Source organism: Encephalitozoon cuniculi, chromosome II (assembly GCF_000091225.2).
Source record: "Encephalitozoon cuniculi GB-M1 chromosome II, complete sequence".
Classification (NCBI taxonomy): domain Eukaryota; kingdom Fungi; phylum Microsporidia; family Unikaryonidae; genus Encephalitozoon; species Encephalitozoon cuniculi.
Genome location: NC_003229.1, coordinates 21446 through 36448, shown reverse-complemented (window position 1 = coordinate 36448; position 15003 = coordinate 21446). Strand labels below are relative to the sequence as shown.

General features: G+C 43.7%; 17 protein-coding genes across 17 annotated transcripts; 7 read left to right on the top strand and 10 right to left on the bottom strand.

Moving 5' to 3' along the window:
* Positions 1 to 12: 12 nt before the first annotated feature.
* ECU02_0300 (uncharacterized protein) lies at positions 13 to 1020 on the top strand (the record flags this gene model as incomplete). Its single annotated transcript, NM_001040746.1, has 1 exon — positions 13 to 1020. The coding sequence occupies one exon, from the start codon at positions 13 to 15 to the stop codon at positions 1018 to 1020; it is 1008 nt and encodes a 335-aa protein (NP_584557.1).
* A 57-nt stretch (positions 1021 to 1077) lies between these two features.
* ECU02_0290 (uncharacterized protein) lies at positions 1078 to 1995 on the bottom strand (the record flags this gene model as incomplete). Its single annotated transcript, NM_001040745.1, has 1 exon — positions 1078 to 1995. The coding sequence occupies one exon, from the start codon at positions 1993 to 1995 to the stop codon at positions 1078 to 1080; it is 918 nt and encodes a 305-aa protein (NP_584556.1).
* Positions 1996 to 2145: 150 nt separating this feature from the next.
* ECU02_0280 (uncharacterized protein) lies at positions 2146 to 2559 on the top strand (the record flags this gene model as incomplete). The annotated part of the gene is made up of 1 exon (NM_001040744.2): positions 2146 to 2559. One exon carries the CDS (start codon positions 2146 to 2148, stop codon positions 2557 to 2559), a length of 414 nt encoding a protein of 137 aa, NP_584555.2.
* Positions 2560 to 2623: 64 nt separating this feature from the next.
* Positions 2624 to 3715, bottom strand: ECU02_0270 (uncharacterized protein; the record flags this gene model as incomplete). The annotated part of the gene is made up of 1 exon (NM_001040743.2): positions 2624 to 3715. The coding sequence occupies one exon, from the start codon at positions 3713 to 3715 to the stop codon at positions 2624 to 2626; it is 1092 nt and encodes a 363-aa protein (NP_584554.2).
* Positions 3716 to 3979: 264 nt separating this feature from the next.
* On the top strand, positions 3980 to 5005 carry ECU02_0260 (GATA zinc finger transcription factor 3; the record flags this gene model as incomplete). The annotated part of the gene is made up of 1 exon (NM_001040742.1): positions 3980 to 5005. One exon carries the CDS (start codon positions 3980 to 3982, stop codon positions 5003 to 5005), a length of 1026 nt encoding a protein of 341 aa, NP_584553.1.
* Positions 5006 to 5053: 48 nt separating this feature from the next.
* Positions 5054 to 5794, bottom strand: ECU02_0250 (uncharacterized protein; the record flags this gene model as incomplete). Its single annotated transcript, NM_001040741.1, has 1 exon — positions 5054 to 5794. One exon carries the CDS (start codon positions 5792 to 5794, stop codon positions 5054 to 5056), a length of 741 nt encoding a protein of 246 aa, NP_584552.1.
* A 53-nt stretch (positions 5795 to 5847) lies between these two features.
* ECU02_0240 (uncharacterized protein) lies at positions 5848 to 7074 on the top strand (the record flags this gene model as incomplete). Its single annotated transcript, NM_001040740.1, has 1 exon — positions 5848 to 7074. The coding sequence occupies one exon, from the start codon at positions 5848 to 5850 to the stop codon at positions 7072 to 7074; it is 1227 nt and encodes a 408-aa protein (NP_584551.1).
* Positions 7075 to 7141: 67 nt separating this feature from the next.
* ECU02_0235 (uncharacterized protein) lies at positions 7142 to 7315 on the bottom strand (the record flags this gene model as incomplete). The annotated part of the gene is made up of 1 exon (NM_001415295.1): positions 7142 to 7315. One exon carries the CDS (start codon positions 7313 to 7315, stop codon positions 7142 to 7144), a length of 174 nt encoding a protein of 57 aa, NP_001402569.1.
* An 18-nt stretch (positions 7316 to 7333) lies between these two features.
* ECU02_0230 (uncharacterized protein) lies at positions 7334 to 8023 on the bottom strand (the record flags this gene model as incomplete). The annotated part of the gene is made up of 1 exon (NM_001040739.1): positions 7334 to 8023. The coding sequence occupies one exon, from the start codon at positions 8021 to 8023 to the stop codon at positions 7334 to 7336; it is 690 nt and encodes a 229-aa protein (NP_584550.1).
* Positions 8024 to 8070: 47 nt separating this feature from the next.
* ECU02_0220 (uncharacterized protein) lies at positions 8071 to 8481 on the top strand (the record flags this gene model as incomplete). Its single annotated transcript, NM_001040738.1, has 1 exon — positions 8071 to 8481. The coding sequence occupies one exon, from the start codon at positions 8071 to 8073 to the stop codon at positions 8479 to 8481; it is 411 nt and encodes a 136-aa protein (NP_584549.1).
* Positions 8482 to 8579: 98 nt separating this feature from the next.
* Positions 8580 to 8855, top strand: ECU02_0215 (uncharacterized protein; the record flags this gene model as incomplete). Its single annotated transcript, NM_001415292.1, has 1 exon — positions 8580 to 8855. One exon carries the CDS (start codon positions 8580 to 8582, stop codon positions 8853 to 8855), a length of 276 nt encoding a protein of 91 aa, NP_001402464.1.
* A 105-nt stretch (positions 8856 to 8960) lies between these two features.
* ECU02_0210 (uncharacterized protein) lies at positions 8961 to 9548 on the bottom strand (the record flags this gene model as incomplete). Its single annotated transcript, NM_001040737.1, has 1 exon — positions 8961 to 9548. One exon carries the CDS (start codon positions 9546 to 9548, stop codon positions 8961 to 8963), a length of 588 nt encoding a protein of 195 aa, NP_584548.1.
* Positions 9549 to 9708: 160 nt separating this feature from the next.
* ECU02_0200 (uncharacterized protein) lies at positions 9709 to 11487 on the top strand (the record flags this gene model as incomplete). The annotated part of the gene is made up of 1 exon (NM_001040736.1): positions 9709 to 11487. One exon carries the CDS (start codon positions 9709 to 9711, stop codon positions 11485 to 11487), a length of 1779 nt encoding a protein of 592 aa, NP_584547.1.
* Positions 11488 to 11628: 141 nt separating this feature from the next.
* ECU02_0190 (uncharacterized protein) lies at positions 11629 to 12012 on the bottom strand (the record flags this gene model as incomplete). Its single annotated transcript, NM_001040735.1, has 1 exon — positions 11629 to 12012. The coding sequence occupies one exon, from the start codon at positions 12010 to 12012 to the stop codon at positions 11629 to 11631; it is 384 nt and encodes a 127-aa protein (NP_584546.1).
* Positions 12013 to 12198: 186 nt separating this feature from the next.
* ECU02_0180 (uncharacterized protein) lies at positions 12199 to 12687 on the bottom strand (the record flags this gene model as incomplete). Its single annotated transcript, NM_001040734.1, has 1 exon — positions 12199 to 12687. One exon carries the CDS (start codon positions 12685 to 12687, stop codon positions 12199 to 12201), a length of 489 nt encoding a protein of 162 aa, NP_584545.1.
* A 160-nt stretch (positions 12688 to 12847) lies between these two features.
* On the bottom strand, positions 12848 to 13507 carry ECU02_0170 (uncharacterized protein; the record flags this gene model as incomplete). Its single annotated transcript, NM_001040733.1, has 1 exon — positions 12848 to 13507. The coding sequence occupies one exon, from the start codon at positions 13505 to 13507 to the stop codon at positions 12848 to 12850; it is 660 nt and encodes a 219-aa protein (NP_584544.1).
* A 183-nt stretch (positions 13508 to 13690) lies between these two features.
* On the bottom strand, positions 13691 to 14998 carry ECU02_0160 (uncharacterized protein; the record flags this gene model as incomplete). The annotated part of the gene is made up of 1 exon (NM_001040732.1): positions 13691 to 14998. One exon carries the CDS (start codon positions 14996 to 14998, stop codon positions 13691 to 13693), a length of 1308 nt encoding a protein of 435 aa, NP_584543.1.
* Positions 14999 to 15003: the final 5 nt, after the last annotated feature.

Here is a 15003-nt window from a genome sequence, read left to right as displayed (position 1 = left end):
ATATCCCCTTGAATGAGTCTGTACGACGTACTCAAGATACCGAAGGATGCAACAAAGGAGAGTGTGGAAAAGTCCTACAGATCTCTTGTAAGGTTGCATTGCCAAAGTAGGGGCGAGATGAGTCCAGACAAGTTTGCCGAGATCAACAAGGCATACACAATACTGAAGGACAGATACAAGAGAGACTTTTATGATGTATTTGGAGAAGTGTCTGTGCAACTCCTCCTTCACAACAAAGACTCATACATCATAACAAGGATGTTTGACAGACTCAACATATGTTTCTATCTTGCCACATTTATGATATATCTGGGGGCTCTATTGGCACTGCCCTCTGTAGTTGCATATGGAAAGTGTAGCCATATGGCCATGGTTCTTCCGTTTGGAGTGTCTGCCGCGACCTTGGCAATTCCAATGGTCAGATCCCTGTCTTCGCTGTATTGGGTTTATGGTATCGGAACGGAGCTGAGGAGTATGATATTTAGGTCTATGGAAATCATCATAGCAACACTCCATGTATTCAACTATGCATCATACACCGATGGATTCATAAACGGCACGTCTTCCGGTGCCATGTTTGTGGGAATAGAGGGCTTATCGACAGTAAATGCCATATACTACCAGTATGGCCAGCAACAAAAGCTTTTTCTCCAAAGCAAAAAGGGCATAATAGTAGGGAAAATGATTAGGGCTATGATATTTGTTCTATTGATCATCCCAGCAATTCCCTCCTTTTTGAAGCCGTTCCTGTTCTTGGCACAGATTCTTTGGGGAATATGCAACAGAAAATATTCCATTGGGCTCAATGCATGCATATTACTTTTGCCCTTGTTGTACATAACCACATTCTCCCTTGTACTGGCCGGATTTTCTAATGTCTCAGTATACATTCCTCTGTGGATATTTACATCGATAGTTATGGTGGTTGTGGGGCTGGTGGCCTCGAACATTGTGAACAACATTCCCAAAAGCAAGTACGATGTAAGAGAAATAGAGGCACTTCCGTGTTACAGTGTGTAGGACTTTGTGTTGAATTCAGGCCTGATGTTTTTAATAAAGTTACTGCTTCATAACAGATCAGCTTCTGTTAAGTATAAATATAGAAATGATGGCATCCAATTGGACTTTTTCGCTGCACCCTATGCTTTTTCTATACTCGATATCGCTCATCTCCTTTAGTATTTTCATTTTGTTTCTCATTTTGCTTTCCCGGACCAGCTCTCCAAGATTTCCCAATAAAGCATCACAATCCATGCTGTACTCATATCTCAGACGCTCGAGCTCGACCCTAAGCTCCGGCATGCCCATACTCCCGAGATTCCTAAATAGCTCCTCATAAACAGATGAAGGAGCAATTCCGTTAAATCTCCGCACATTCGATTCGTCGACCTGGCCCAAGGATGCAGATATTCCCTGGATGTCGTTAACCGCCTTACGCATGTCCCCCATGGAAATCCGAGACACCGCCTTGATTCCCTCTGGGGTGTACTTGATGCTTTCTCTTTTGCATATCTCCTCTATCCTATTTTCTGTGTCTCCAATAGGGCCAAATCGGAACTTGGTGCATCTAGAAAGAATGGGAGAAATTATCTTTCTTAGGTGATTAGCTATTAGACAGAACCTTGTGTTTGCACTAAAGTCTTCGATTATCCTTCTGAGGGCATTCTGGGCATCCCTGCTCATCATGTCGGCCTCGTCCAGTATGACCAGCTTCATTGTCTTGGAGTATGTTGATGCAAATTCCTTTATGGTTTCTCTTACAGTTGCTATTCCTCTCTCGTCACTTGCATTCAGCTCGAGAACACTTGTTCTTGGGAGGTTGTTTGCGATGGCTCTTATCGACGTTGTTTTGCCTGTACCCGGAGGCCCGTAGAACAGCATGTTAGGGATCCTACCTGCACTTGAGATCGACTGAAGAGATGAAACAACTTCTCTGTTTCCAACTACCTCTAACAGCGACCCCGGGCGATACTTTTCTGTCAACTGCTGGTGCATGGGCTCCTCAAACAGAACCCATAAGAGCGGGCCTGGTTACACCTATCTATACAAGATGTGTTTTGATCTGCATCAAACAAGCTGTTTCCTGATGTTTGAGTGAAATGAAACACTCGAAACTATAAAATGGAGGTGCACCGAACTCAGGATATGATACATATCTATCTCTTCTTGGTGGGGATACTGGGCCATGACAATAACATCCTGGTAAGCGAGGTCAACAGCAACACAGACACCTTCAAGGTCAACAACATGATCCTGAATATCGAGAAATCGGGGGCATTTGAAAAGAAGATAGGCCGCAATCTAAATAGTCCAGGGTATGTGGTTCGGAGAGAAGGAAACGGGTTTGAAATAGAGTTCTCTACAAGCATGGTTAATTTGAAGCTGAGCAGGATAAGCCCGAACAAGATCAAGGTGACCTACAACTCTAAGGATAAGTCCGCAAGTGACACGTATCTAGAGATATCGATTAAGAACTGCGTGATTAGGAGTTTTAAGATATTTGATTTCTACATGCTGAAGAAGGCACAGCTTAGCTCAAAACTAGACATAAAAACATGAACCCTCGTCAATAAAGTTGTAAGTCAACATTTTACTCTTATTAAATATCCCATCGCCCCTCTGGCTAATGAGTTCCTCGACCTCTGGAGATATCCCCCAAGACCTTCTTCACTGCCTCTATTGTTGCAAACATGGCAGGGAGGGGCTCTTCGTTGCTACTTCTGTCATGTATTTGCTCTAAAGAGGCTATCTTCATCTTCAGGTGGTCTAGATGCGTCTCGTTCGCTAGCCCCATATTCTCAGCAAGCCCGAGGATGTCCTCACTCGAACCAGCCACGTCTCCTAGATATTCATAGGCATCTATTTGCTTTCCTTCCTCGGCATCATCTTTAATCTTGGACAGAATGTCAACAAGGCCATAAACCCGAGACTCGAGATGCTTTTCTCTCACTCTTTCCAGGTTGATGTCCTCTGTTGCAAGAAGAGAATATATTTGCGATATCTCGTTTCTTATGAGCCTCTTCTTCACCTCATGCTCCAGATCCATGACTTCCAGCCTTTGAATGTTGCTTCTGTGGTACCTGTATTCTGGAAGGCTGCTATACTTTGATCTGTCCCATTTGTTCAGGAGCATATCCGCATTAAACATTAGATCGAACTCATCTCCGTCCTGTGTGTCAGAGTACTCCTTGATCTCTTTCATCATGTACTCTGGAAGCTTGGTATCCTCTCCATTCCGGTCAAAGACGTTACGGGTATATTCAATAAACAGCATGACTTTCTCTAAGGTGCTGTGAGAGGAGTATATGGTTTGGACCATTTTCTCCTCGTTTATCATGTCCTCCTTAAGCGAAGATATAAGCTTGTCAAGGTTATCGATCAGTCCGTGAACATTTTCTGGAGAACATCCATCCTCGGGAGACCTCTGGCTCATCACTAGCAAAAGATCCAAAATGAGGCTCTTGAATCCATCTTCATGGATTCTGCAGAGCTTCCTTTGCATGGGTGTTTCTGGTGTAGAGGATGGCATAGCACTTCTTCTTCTCATCTCGTTGACGATGTCAGAGACTAGCTCGTCAAAGTTCTTTTCCGGGAGAGACATCATTTTTTGGATGGCATCAGCCTGCCTTACATTCGGAGAGGAACTCTTCTTCTCAGCTGCAACATAGCTCTCCAGTTCACATCGGACTATTTCTTTGTTCTTTCTGTTCCCCATGTTCAATTGTTTTGTTTTCCGGGTGTGTTTTATCTCGTTTTGTGTTTCTGTTTGAATGATATATGGGAGGATCATGGTAACATTAAGGCCCGGCTTCTTTGACGGGCAGTAGGGAATCTGACTCAGATATAGTTGTATTATGGAGGCATCTGGCAGGGGTAATTGTCAAATATATCAAAGATTAATCGGAAATATATTAATTTTTCAATAATAAAGTACCTTATGAAAATTCCACTATAAAATAATCACTTTGAAAACAAAACAATGACATGTATAAACAAAGAAGACAGGGGTAAGAGGTGCGCAGGGAAAGATGGATGGGACAAAGGTTCCGGCAGTGTCGGGGAAAAGAAGGGCTACCAGAAAGACGACATGAATGTGGAGATGGAAGACATAAAGGGATGCGAGAGAAAGGTCTTTGGAGAAAAGGAGCCGAGATATAGTAGCAGGGAATATTCCATCCCTTCCCCACAAGACTTTGACAGGGCGGCTGATTACAACAAGAGTGTGCATGCATGCTTGGGTATAGATAGACTTAACGATAGAAATAGAGATGGATATCAAAGACTAGCTCCGGGATACGACTCTATGGAGATGCCGAAGATAGCAAGAGAACTCAAAAGAAAAGCAAAGCAAAGAATATGTTCCAACTGTTCTACCACAAGCACGCCGTCGTGGAGAAGGGGCGATCAGGGGAAATCTCTTCTGTGTAATGCCTGTGGGCTTTATCAGAAACTTCACGGGAGAACAAGGCCATATACGGTCACTGCAGGAGGGAGGACAAAGGCATTGAAGGGAGGACACGAAAGAATCATCTGCGTATCGTGCAATCTTCCTTTTTTTACGTTGGAGTCAAAGGGCACGTCCAGCCATCTCTGCAATGGCTGCCTAGCCTATGCAAGAAGCAGGGGAACCCAGATTGGTAGTGATGGAGGGGAGGATTGTAGGAACAGATTTAATGGAAAAGTATCCTCAAGTTTGTATACCGGGCTTTATGGAAGAGAGATTTCGGAGCAATACAGCACGCCATATCACTATGTGCCGAATGCTCCCATGGACAGTAGATTTGGGGAATACTCCTCGTCTTCCATGGTCTATCCTCAGTCATACGGATACTACTACCTAGGCGAAAAGTACCACGATATGCCTAGATTTGGATACGAATGCCATTTTCCTAACGAGGATCCAGATGCTCAGTTCAAAGATGCCTATCCCGTGGAAATGGTTGGCGGAAGCGACAGCGGAGTGGATTCTTGCGATGCCGATGTAAATACTCCAAGTGATACATGAGAGAGTAATTAAAAATGGAAAATTAAGCACAGGTGGTTTGGTTCTATTCTAGACATGCCTGTGCAGTCCCTTCTTCATGGACTTAAGAGCTATTCTGATTTTTTTGCCACCGACACTTTTTCCATCCATGTGCCGGATTGCCTTTAGGGCAGACAGCTCTTTGTCATAGTTAACAAATGCCTTTCCTCCGCTTAGTATGCCCAAGGATCGTATCTCCCCAAACTTCACAAATAGATCTGCAAGATCCGTTCTGGTTGTTCTTGGGGACAGGTTGTATATGAAAACGCTTCTTTCTGGGCTGAGGACGCTGTCCTTTCGCTCCCTCTTAGTAAAAGGCTTAATAGAGAGCCTGCATTTTTCTTTTCCAAAGCTTATCTTTTGGTCGAGCTCAAGAAAGCTCTCGGCATCCTGTTGGGACGAAAAATCAATAAAAATCGTTTGCATGTCGTCTCCATGTGTAATGTTTTCTACGGACCCATAATATTGAAAGAACTTTAGAACTTCTTCTTTCGATGAGTCCGAGGGGATTCCAGAAACAGCAACCCTCTTCTTTCTGTCGAAGGCCATCTCGATGTGCAATGGCTCATTGTGTCCATACACCCTCCTCCCGCCCAGGGAATCCATCGCAGCCTTTGCATCCAGAGGCTCTTGGAATTCGATAATTGAAAACAATCTGGGCTCTCTCAGGATCTTAATCGACTTGATCTCCCCAAAAGGATTAAAAATTAGGCTCATGCTCTCTTCGGAGTAGCTTTCTGGAAAATTACTTACAAACAATTTGCTTATCATCTATGGGGGATACCCACGGCAACATGAATTTCTGAACAGTCTCCGACCCTGCAATGAAAATCAGCACCATATACCATAAACCCGAGGAAGTCTGCAAGGAGAGAAAGAAGGATGTTCAGTATTCAAGCTTTGCTAAAGACGAGGTTTACCATCCGTTCATGAGAGAGAGGGAGTTTGTGAGGGCGCTTAACGCAGTTAAGATTGAAAGAATGCTGAGCAAGCCATTTGTCGCGGCACTATCCTACCATAAAGAGGGGATACATGTGCTTGCCAGGCATCCCCACCAGTCTCTGTTTGCATCTGGGAGCTTTGATGGGCAGGTGATGCTATGGGACATGGAGCAGAGAAACCTTCTCAAAAGGTTTGAGTGTAACAACCCAATAAAAGGACTTGGAGTAGATAGGGAGGCGAATGTGTATGCGGGGCAGGGAAAGTCGGTCAGAAGACTGGGAGATGCCAAGGTATACCACTGCAATTCAGAGGTGCTGGATCTAGACATGATGGAAACGCTGAATGTAGGAACCTCGAAAGGGATAGAGATATTTGACCTTGAGAGAGACTTTCCTAAGCAGCAGATGAGCACGAAGTATCCCCTGTGCATCAGCTCTAGTCCTGTGCTAACAAGCATAATAGGAGTTGGGGAGCAGGGAGGGCTTTCTCTGTTTGATGCCAGGGTTGGAAAGATAGTCCATTCTGTGTCCATAGGAAGTAAAACCAACGGCATATCATTCAGCCCGAACGGGGACGTGTTTGTGTCAGGAGACGAGGATTCCTGCATCTATCTTCATGATATAAGATACCTGCACGAGCCCAGTGGAGTATACAGGGGCCATGGAAATGCCGTTCTCTCCGTAGCATTCAATTCCCTTGGAACGGAAATAGCCTCTGGAAGCTTCGACAAGACGATTAGGATCTTTGGTGTTAACGAAAGAAAAAGCAGGGACACTTATTACAACAGACGGATGCAAAATGTGTTTGGAGTGAAATACTCGCACGACTCCCAGTTCATTGTATCAGGAAGTGATGACGGATCAGTAAGGTTGTGGAAAGGATATGCCTCGAGGAAGCTGGGCCCGCTGAGTAGAAAGGAGAAGGATGCCCTTGAGTACTCCAAGGCGCTGAAGGAGAAGTACGAGGACGTTGGAGAAATAAGAAGAATAGCCAAACACAGGTTCCTACCCAAGCCTCTAAAAAACACGCTTAAGAGAATCCATGAGTCCCACGAGGCTGCCGAAAGAAGACGGAAGGCAAGAGAGGTCGAGGAGGAATTTATAGGATAGCTGGAGACGGTATTTATGGCGAGAATAAAAATGGCCTTGTTCGTGATTTGCTCTTGTCAGCCAGGGACTATTTAAGACTGGAACTTTTCTTCTTTTCATATAAGGACCTATACTTCTCGATTATCCCCTTGTTGATTTCCTTCGTTATCAATTCGCTTTCGCTCTTTGCTCTTTTTAGTATTCTTTTGTACTTTGTAGGTTTCTTGTGCAGCTTAACATTCTTCAGCGGCCGCTGGACCATTTTTGGGACTGGATTTTCTCAGGGATTTTCTCGAGGATGTGGCGGAAAATATAGTTTCTTAATATCAAATACATCAATCAACTTCGATATTTCGTTTAGCCAGGGGGATACTGAGTCATGGGCAACCAGCTCCTGGAATTCTTCCTTGCTGACATATCTTGTCTCTGAAACTTCATCAGGATTTGGGCTTGGCGGAGTATCAGATACCCCGAGAACAATGTAGTCGATCTCCCACTCGTGAAAGTCACTGGAAGAGTAAGGTTCATCAAGATTCTTAGGATCCGGGAACCTAGAAACATCCTGTGGAGTTGGATTCCCGGGTAGAATCCTTCCATATTTTTCGTTCGGTGCTGCTTTGTATACAATGCGAGAGACAAATCTTAGGTCGTCTATGCATACGTCTTTTATTCCCAGCTCATAATCAACGCGCTTGATTGCATGCATCTTCACATCCAGTAGCGGATCTGTAAAGGAAAGATCACAGGCAAAGGGATGAGAGCAGACACTGTTTGTCCATCTGCTTGGAAAGAGAAGCTTTCTAGATGCTCTTCTTTGAATCAGGAGCTCGCCCCTTGAATTGAATAAAAACACGCTGAATGCGCGGTGGAGCGCTAGGTGCTCTCTGAAGTGGGTTTTCAGAGCTTTTCCGATGCCAATCACCTCGTCCATGTCATTTACAAGTAGCACATCTCTATTGAAATTGTCCATGGGGGTTGGGTCTGTCAAATTCGATCTAATGTTGACCCCATCCAACAATGGGGAATAAGCCAGGATTGTTACCTAAGTGGCTGTTTGTTTACACAATACTCAAGGCCATGTATGTTCTGGTTGCGTACAAGGACCATCTTGCAGCTACTAGCCGCGGGTGGGAGCTTGGGTCGGCCTATGTTTATCTGACGCTGCTGCTTGGAATAACAAGACTACTGTCATCCAGAAAGATAACCATAGTGGGGTTCTACTCCTCGATAGCAATATCATTTCTAGCCGAGGGGCTGTTTTTTGTGTATGGAGGGTTCCGTGGGATATACTCGATACACAGGATGCTTGTGGAGGCATTTTTTGTTCTGTTTACCCTTGGCTGGATGATATTCCTGTATCCATACTATCTCCTCGAGGACAAAGAGCTTCCGAAAAAACCGAGGGACGAGTCTGTGAAGCACCAATAGTTTCCTTGATCCCCTTTCTGAGTCTGTTTTAAGTTGAAACCCAAGGGTTGTGTATGAAGTCTACCTGGAGAGATTAAAGGAACTATTTTAGAGACGTTATGGATGAAGGAAATGGTAGGACGGCATATGTGGACTTCTCGAAAAAGGTATCTGGATTTGACACCGACATAAAGATCCTGGAGACGAATACACACATATTTATATATGTGAGCCAATGCGAAGAGACAATCCATCTGTACGATGAGGCGCTGAAGAAAGAAGTAACGAAGCACAAGATTCGACCCAAAAAGAAGCTGGTAGTGTTCTGCAACATGAAGATTCATGAAGGCTTTAATGATATCAAAAAGGTGATACTGGATATATTACGGAAATAGCCTCCCTGGCTAGGAAGTTCATCATACCACAAGGTATAGAGATCCAATGGGCACAGAGAAAAGTCCTTAACTAAATTTTATTGTTATGAAATCTCTGAGTGTCATTCATAGATTGTGCCTATTTCTTACAGTCTCTGAGAGGTTACCAATTATATTATTGTAGTTTCCATCGTAAAGAGCATTTTCCTTCTTTAGATGCTCTACCTCCTTGGTGGCCTTCTCGAGCTCACACTTTAGCGCCTTTATTCTTTTCAAGGCCTCCATCTTGGTCTCCTCAACATAGTTTATGTAACCAACTTTGGTATCGACAAGGTACGACTCGAAGATCTCCTTGATATACTCCTCAGAGGTGACATCTCTGAGGCTTGTTCTGCCCTCAAGTACGTCCCGATCCAGCTGGTTGAGTTTGTTCTCAACATCGTGTGTCTCCAGCTTCTTCTTGAAGGCCTCAGATAATCTTGACCTGAGATTCTGGAAAATATCCTCTACTGTTTTCGAGATTGTTTCGGGATCCCGCTCTGGTTCCCGGCATATCTCACCAGCCTTAGGGCTACTTACAAAGAAAGAGTCCTCGGCCGAGATGTTTGGATCAACGAGGATTTCCTTTATCTTCTCTTGCTCCTTGAGAATCTCCTGTATGGCTCTTTTATAGGCCTGTCTCATCTTAGCCAGTCTCGGGCCATCTTCCTCCATTTAATGGGCTAAATAAAGTAAGGACATGTAAGCGGCACTTAGCATGGAAGGAAGACGGAGAACATGCTCTCGTATCCAAGAAAGTCCCGAGGTCAGGGACAGGGTAGATTAGACGGTGGGTGACCAGAACATAAATCGATGGAAAAGAAAGCCCTGGAATATGGGAATAGTTCACAAGCTCATAACTTCAGTCTCCGGCTTGTACAATAACATCAATCCAATAACATTGAGTGGAGTTAACGATGTTATCGTCGTTGAAGACAAGGATGGAAATCTGAGGTGTACTGAATTTCAACTTCGGTTTGGAAGGCTTTACTTCTACGGTATCAATAACCAGACAGTTCACCTGTTTGTCAATGGAAAGATGTGCGACATCACAATGTCTATAACAAGCCAAGGAGAGCTATTTTTTGAAAAGGACACGGAGGACGACCTTGGAATCGATTACGATGTAATACTCGAGTACAACAACAAACTCTCCGCGATGTTCGACTCTGACGACGAGCTGATCCTGAACAAGAGGCTTGAGCAGCTTTCGTTGGGAAGCGGCTCTGACCTCAGCACACTGAATTTCGACATTGTAATGAAATGTAAGGAAAAGAATCTAGACATCGGGTTCAGAAAGTATCTAAGAAACAAGAGAACAGAGAATCTCAGGAAGAGAATGTATGGCCAGGTTCTGCGGCAGAGAGGGCACAAAGACTCATACCACGACTTTGAAAAGAAGTTTGTCAAGTTTGGAAGCCTGATCAACTCCACCGAGCACTTCGACTTTTTGATAGGAAGATATCGCTCTGTCCTCCATCTTATCACTGGATTGCATCTGCACCCGCCATTTAATAACAAGGTGTGCGACGGAAATAACAAGGGGTGCACAGGAGCAAGTATATCGTTTTCTCTCTGCTACAACAAAAAGATACAGGAGTCCCTTGACCATACGTTCAACTCCTTTCTGGTCCAGGAAATAAGAAACACAGAAGGCCTTGTTGTGAGGGTCCAGGGATGCAAGAGCTGTAACTTCCGCTTCTATCTGCCATACGACATATTCTGCAGAATCTTCTTCGAAGTGCAGGGATCTCGAATCAATAAGGCGAAGAAGATCATGAAGATTCTTGAGAACGAGCACAATAGGCTCCTAGGATGGAACATATTTGGAACAAAGAAGATCATCAAGAGGGATGTGTCTTTCTCGCTGAAGCTGAACTCTGAGGAGCTAAGAATGCTCAACCTGAAGGAGGGGAAGAACCAGGTGGTTTTCAAGATTAGCGGGTTGAACAAGCAGCTCGAGGGGAGCATCTATCTGTGGAGAAGCAATGCAAAGATAATTGTTTCAGACATTGATGGCACAATAACCAAAAGCGACGTATGGGGCCATCTCTACGGAATGATGGGAAAAGACTGGACCCACCATGGTGTGGCTTCGCTATACACAAAAATAGTCAGGAATGGATACAAAATAGTTTACCTGACAGCAAGGCCCTTGGGACAGTCGTTCTCGACAAAGTCGTATCTCAAAAACGTGTGCCAGGACGGGTATAAGCTTCCAGATGGCCCTGTGATCCTGTCACCGGATGGAGTGTTTGCAGCATTATACAGGGAACTGATAATAAGAAGGCCGGAGGACTTCAAGATAGCATATCTAAAAACAATTCAGGAGCTCTTTGGCGACACAAACCCATTTGTTGCAGGATTTGGAAACAAAATCACTGACGTGATAACCTACAAGGCACTGGAAGTTCCGCTGTCAAGGATTTTCACGATCAACCACAAAGGCGAGCTATATGTCGAGCTGGTAAAGACACTATCCGGAACATACAGGACAATGAACGACTTCGTAGATAGCATGTTTCCATACCTGTCTCCCAAGACAATACCATTCATAGATCATTCATTCAGCGACTTTTCCTGGTGGAGCATCCAGAATGCATCCCATGTATAGTTGTTCAATTAAAACATAAGAACTTCGAATAGAAACACATCTTAGAACTTCTAAGAATTTAATACCAAACTCCAATTTCTCCAGATATGTTCCACCCAAGAAAAGTCACGTGTATAATGAGAATACCCAGGCTCCACAACATCAATCTTCGGCATTATGTTTCTTCTTATGTTTCTTCTTATGCTTCTTCTTCTTCTCCTCCTTCTTCTCTTCCTTCCCCTTCTTATGCTTCTTCTTATGCTTTTTTCCTTTATTACCCTTACCTGTGTTGCTTTCTCCTTCATCCGGGTCATCCGGGTCATCCGGGTTGTCGGAATCAGAGCCAGAGTCTCGTTTCTTCTTTTTGGCATAAGACACTGGAAGTAAAAGACTTTCCTTGGACGAATTTCCAGGAGCTAGGCTCGAAGCGCTAAACCCACTACCATTGACATTATGTAACTCAACTTTTCCTTTTTCACGGCGAAATCGAAGGGTCCTTGCGTCGGAAAAGGCACCTAGACAAAGTACCACGAAGCATCTTTTCATTTGATTACCTCGAAATTGCTCGCTTTATCTTTATTTCTGTTTCAGGGTTTTGATTTCATCAAAACATGCATCGATATCCCCACACTAACGATGGTATTCAATAGATATGTATCTGGCAAAGACCGGAATTGAAATCGATGATTTATTTGTTTCAGAGCATGTAGATGAGAGTAGCCATCGCTTCCATTATCCAAACGGGAAAATATTTCGAAGTGTCTTCACAGCCTTCCCTTGTGGTGTATCTTTTATTTTTTCAAGGGTTTCCCTTGCAATATCCTCAGGACCGCTTCCTCCTTTACTACTAGAAGAATCTTCTTCTTCCTCATTGCTACTATTTTCATCTTCTTCCCCATCTTCACTATCATTCTCGTTACTCTTTTCTTTCTCACTATCTTCACTGCTCTCCGGCTTTGAGTCTCCCTCTGATTCCTCACTATCTTCACTGCTCTCCGACCTTGAGCCTTCCTCCTTTCTTTTTTTTCTTCTGGAAAAAAGAAAAGACCCACTCTCCCTGTCCAAAAGACTGCTACTCTTGCTGCTCACCAAATTGCTTAACCTCGAGACTGCATTCTCTACATCCTTTCTTTGCAAGAGGTCGCTTTTTTGATGGAGAGGGCTCTTACCATACATTTCAGGAATTATAGCGGGAAGTAGACAGGACAGGTATATTCTCATTTATTTACCTGTTTACAAACTCATTTATTTTCGCTGTTTCAGATATGGGGAACTGACATATCTCTTTGTTTCAAACATACTGTTGTAACTTATACAGACTATCTAATGTTTTATTAAGGCAATAATGTATACCATGGACTCATTCTTTTACTTAGAGCTTCTAGCCATCATCTTTCCTACGCTTTCTACCAAGATCTAGTAAGGCGCTTACTGGTTTCTTCTCTTTTTTCTTTTTATTTCTTTTTTTACTTTTCTTCCGATTACTAAATCTGAACAGTTTTCGCTTCTTCTTCTTTGGGGATGATGACTCATTGCTATTAGAATCCCCAGTACCGTCATCACTACCTTTATCGGTGATAATATCCACATCCTCTCCAGTATTATTATGATCGGTTGACTCTACTATTTTCTTTATATCTCCCGTATGCTTACGCACTCCAGCTCTAATCTTTCTTAGTTTTCTAAGCATTCTTTTTTTCTTTTTCTCTTCCTCCTCAAAGTCTTCTAGTTCTTTTTGTGCTTTATCGGCATGGCTCTTAGCGTTTATGGCTGCTCTCTGCTTTTTTTCTTCTCGTTCTTTATTTTCTTTTTCTTCGGCGTCCTCCATTTCATCAACATCTTCCTCAAGCTTTCTAACATCAGTTTTTACTTCTCGCATGATACTTTCGAGGATAGGACCTTTGCCTTTGTTTGGATCTGATGGATTTTCACTATTTTCATGGTTGTTATCTGTACTAAAAGGCCATATTGCACTACCTTTTTGTATCTTTGCACGGACATTGATTATAAACCATGCAAGTGCCAACAGCTGAGTCTTCATTTGTTTAGTTCCAGCGCGCCACCTCCTCTATTTATCGTACATTCTCTGTTTCAGGGGTTGTAAGAGATGTTTCAAAATAGGAAACTGTATGTCTCGAGAGTTTTGCGCGACGTTACCGGTGTCAAATCATATTCTATTTTTAATAAAGTAACGAAGTCATGAAACAAAGGCCCCAGTCACATGCTAGCCTCCTCTATACGGGATCCTTCCATATGACAGGCCTCTGTTTGTTCTTGATGTACCTTTTGATGGAATTGCTCTACTTGAAAATAAGATTTTCGAAGGGCCACTTCTTGTTTCTCTTTCGTCATCATAGGAAGTTCTGGTCTGTGCTAACGAATCGTCAGGCCTCTTTCTTAGATTACGAGATTCGTGCGAAATAATCCTCTGCAGCTCCTCTCTAATTTTTTCTGTCATCAGCGTTTCTTCATCTTCCCTTAGCTTCTGACCATCGTGGGAGCTAGTATTTTTGTCTGGGTATTCCGCTGTACCATTATTTTTGCTCTTCTCGTGTTCTCTACCCCTTTCCTCCTTTTCAGATTCTGTCAGGTCTGAGAAATCGTTTGAGCTTGTCTTTTTTGACAGCGTTTTCCTTGCCTTTCTGGAAGATACTTCTTTCAACTTAGATGCCCTTGGCAGTCTTTTCTTGGGGGCTTCATGTTCTGAAGAGCTCTCCCCTTCAGAGGACGACTCGGAGTGTTCCTTCCTTACCTTGCTTTCTTCCAGGCACTGCTGTTCAGAGCTGGCGTCCTCGGGCTTCTTTTCTGACTTGGAGAGAACCCACTTCAGGGGGCTTGATATCTCAACTCCATCGCCCTGCTTTCCGGTATCCTGCTGCCCAGACATTATCCTCAGATTGAACATTTTCTCTTCGTCCCAGTTCAGCATCCTGATGAACTTCTCGAATTTCTCCTTTGTTTCTTTTGTGCATTGTTTCAGGCTCTCTATAAACTCCGGCGTGCTAGCATCCTTTGCAAACCTATCGAAAATCTCCGGACTTCTTTCCTTGACGGGATTTGGAACCTCTGCCCTAAAGAGGTTTCTCATCCAATCGAGAACTGCATATATTATCTTTGTCAGCAGCTCGTCATCAATGATGTCATTGGAAACCATGTTGCTAATAAACCTGCTCATGCATGGCGAGTTGGGCACAAACTTTTCTCGCTCCTCCTCAGGGCTGGCCGAGGCAATGAGAATGACGTTGGCCGGGATTCCGCTCAGTGCTTCGACTCTCGCGTCAAGGCTCTCCTCTCCACCCATTATTGATATGTCTTGGTATCCGGGCTTGACCAGATAATCGTCATATGCCAGGAAGTCCAGAAGGCTAATTCTTATTCCTCGGCGCTGGAGATGTTCGTTGAATTTATCCAGCAGCCTCTCGACTACATAATGGTACATTTCCTTGACCTCCTTCAGTCCGGTTTTCTCGTAAAGAATAACCAGGTTGATCATGTGTGCAAAGACTACGGGAGACAGAAGAAGAATCTTCATTGTTT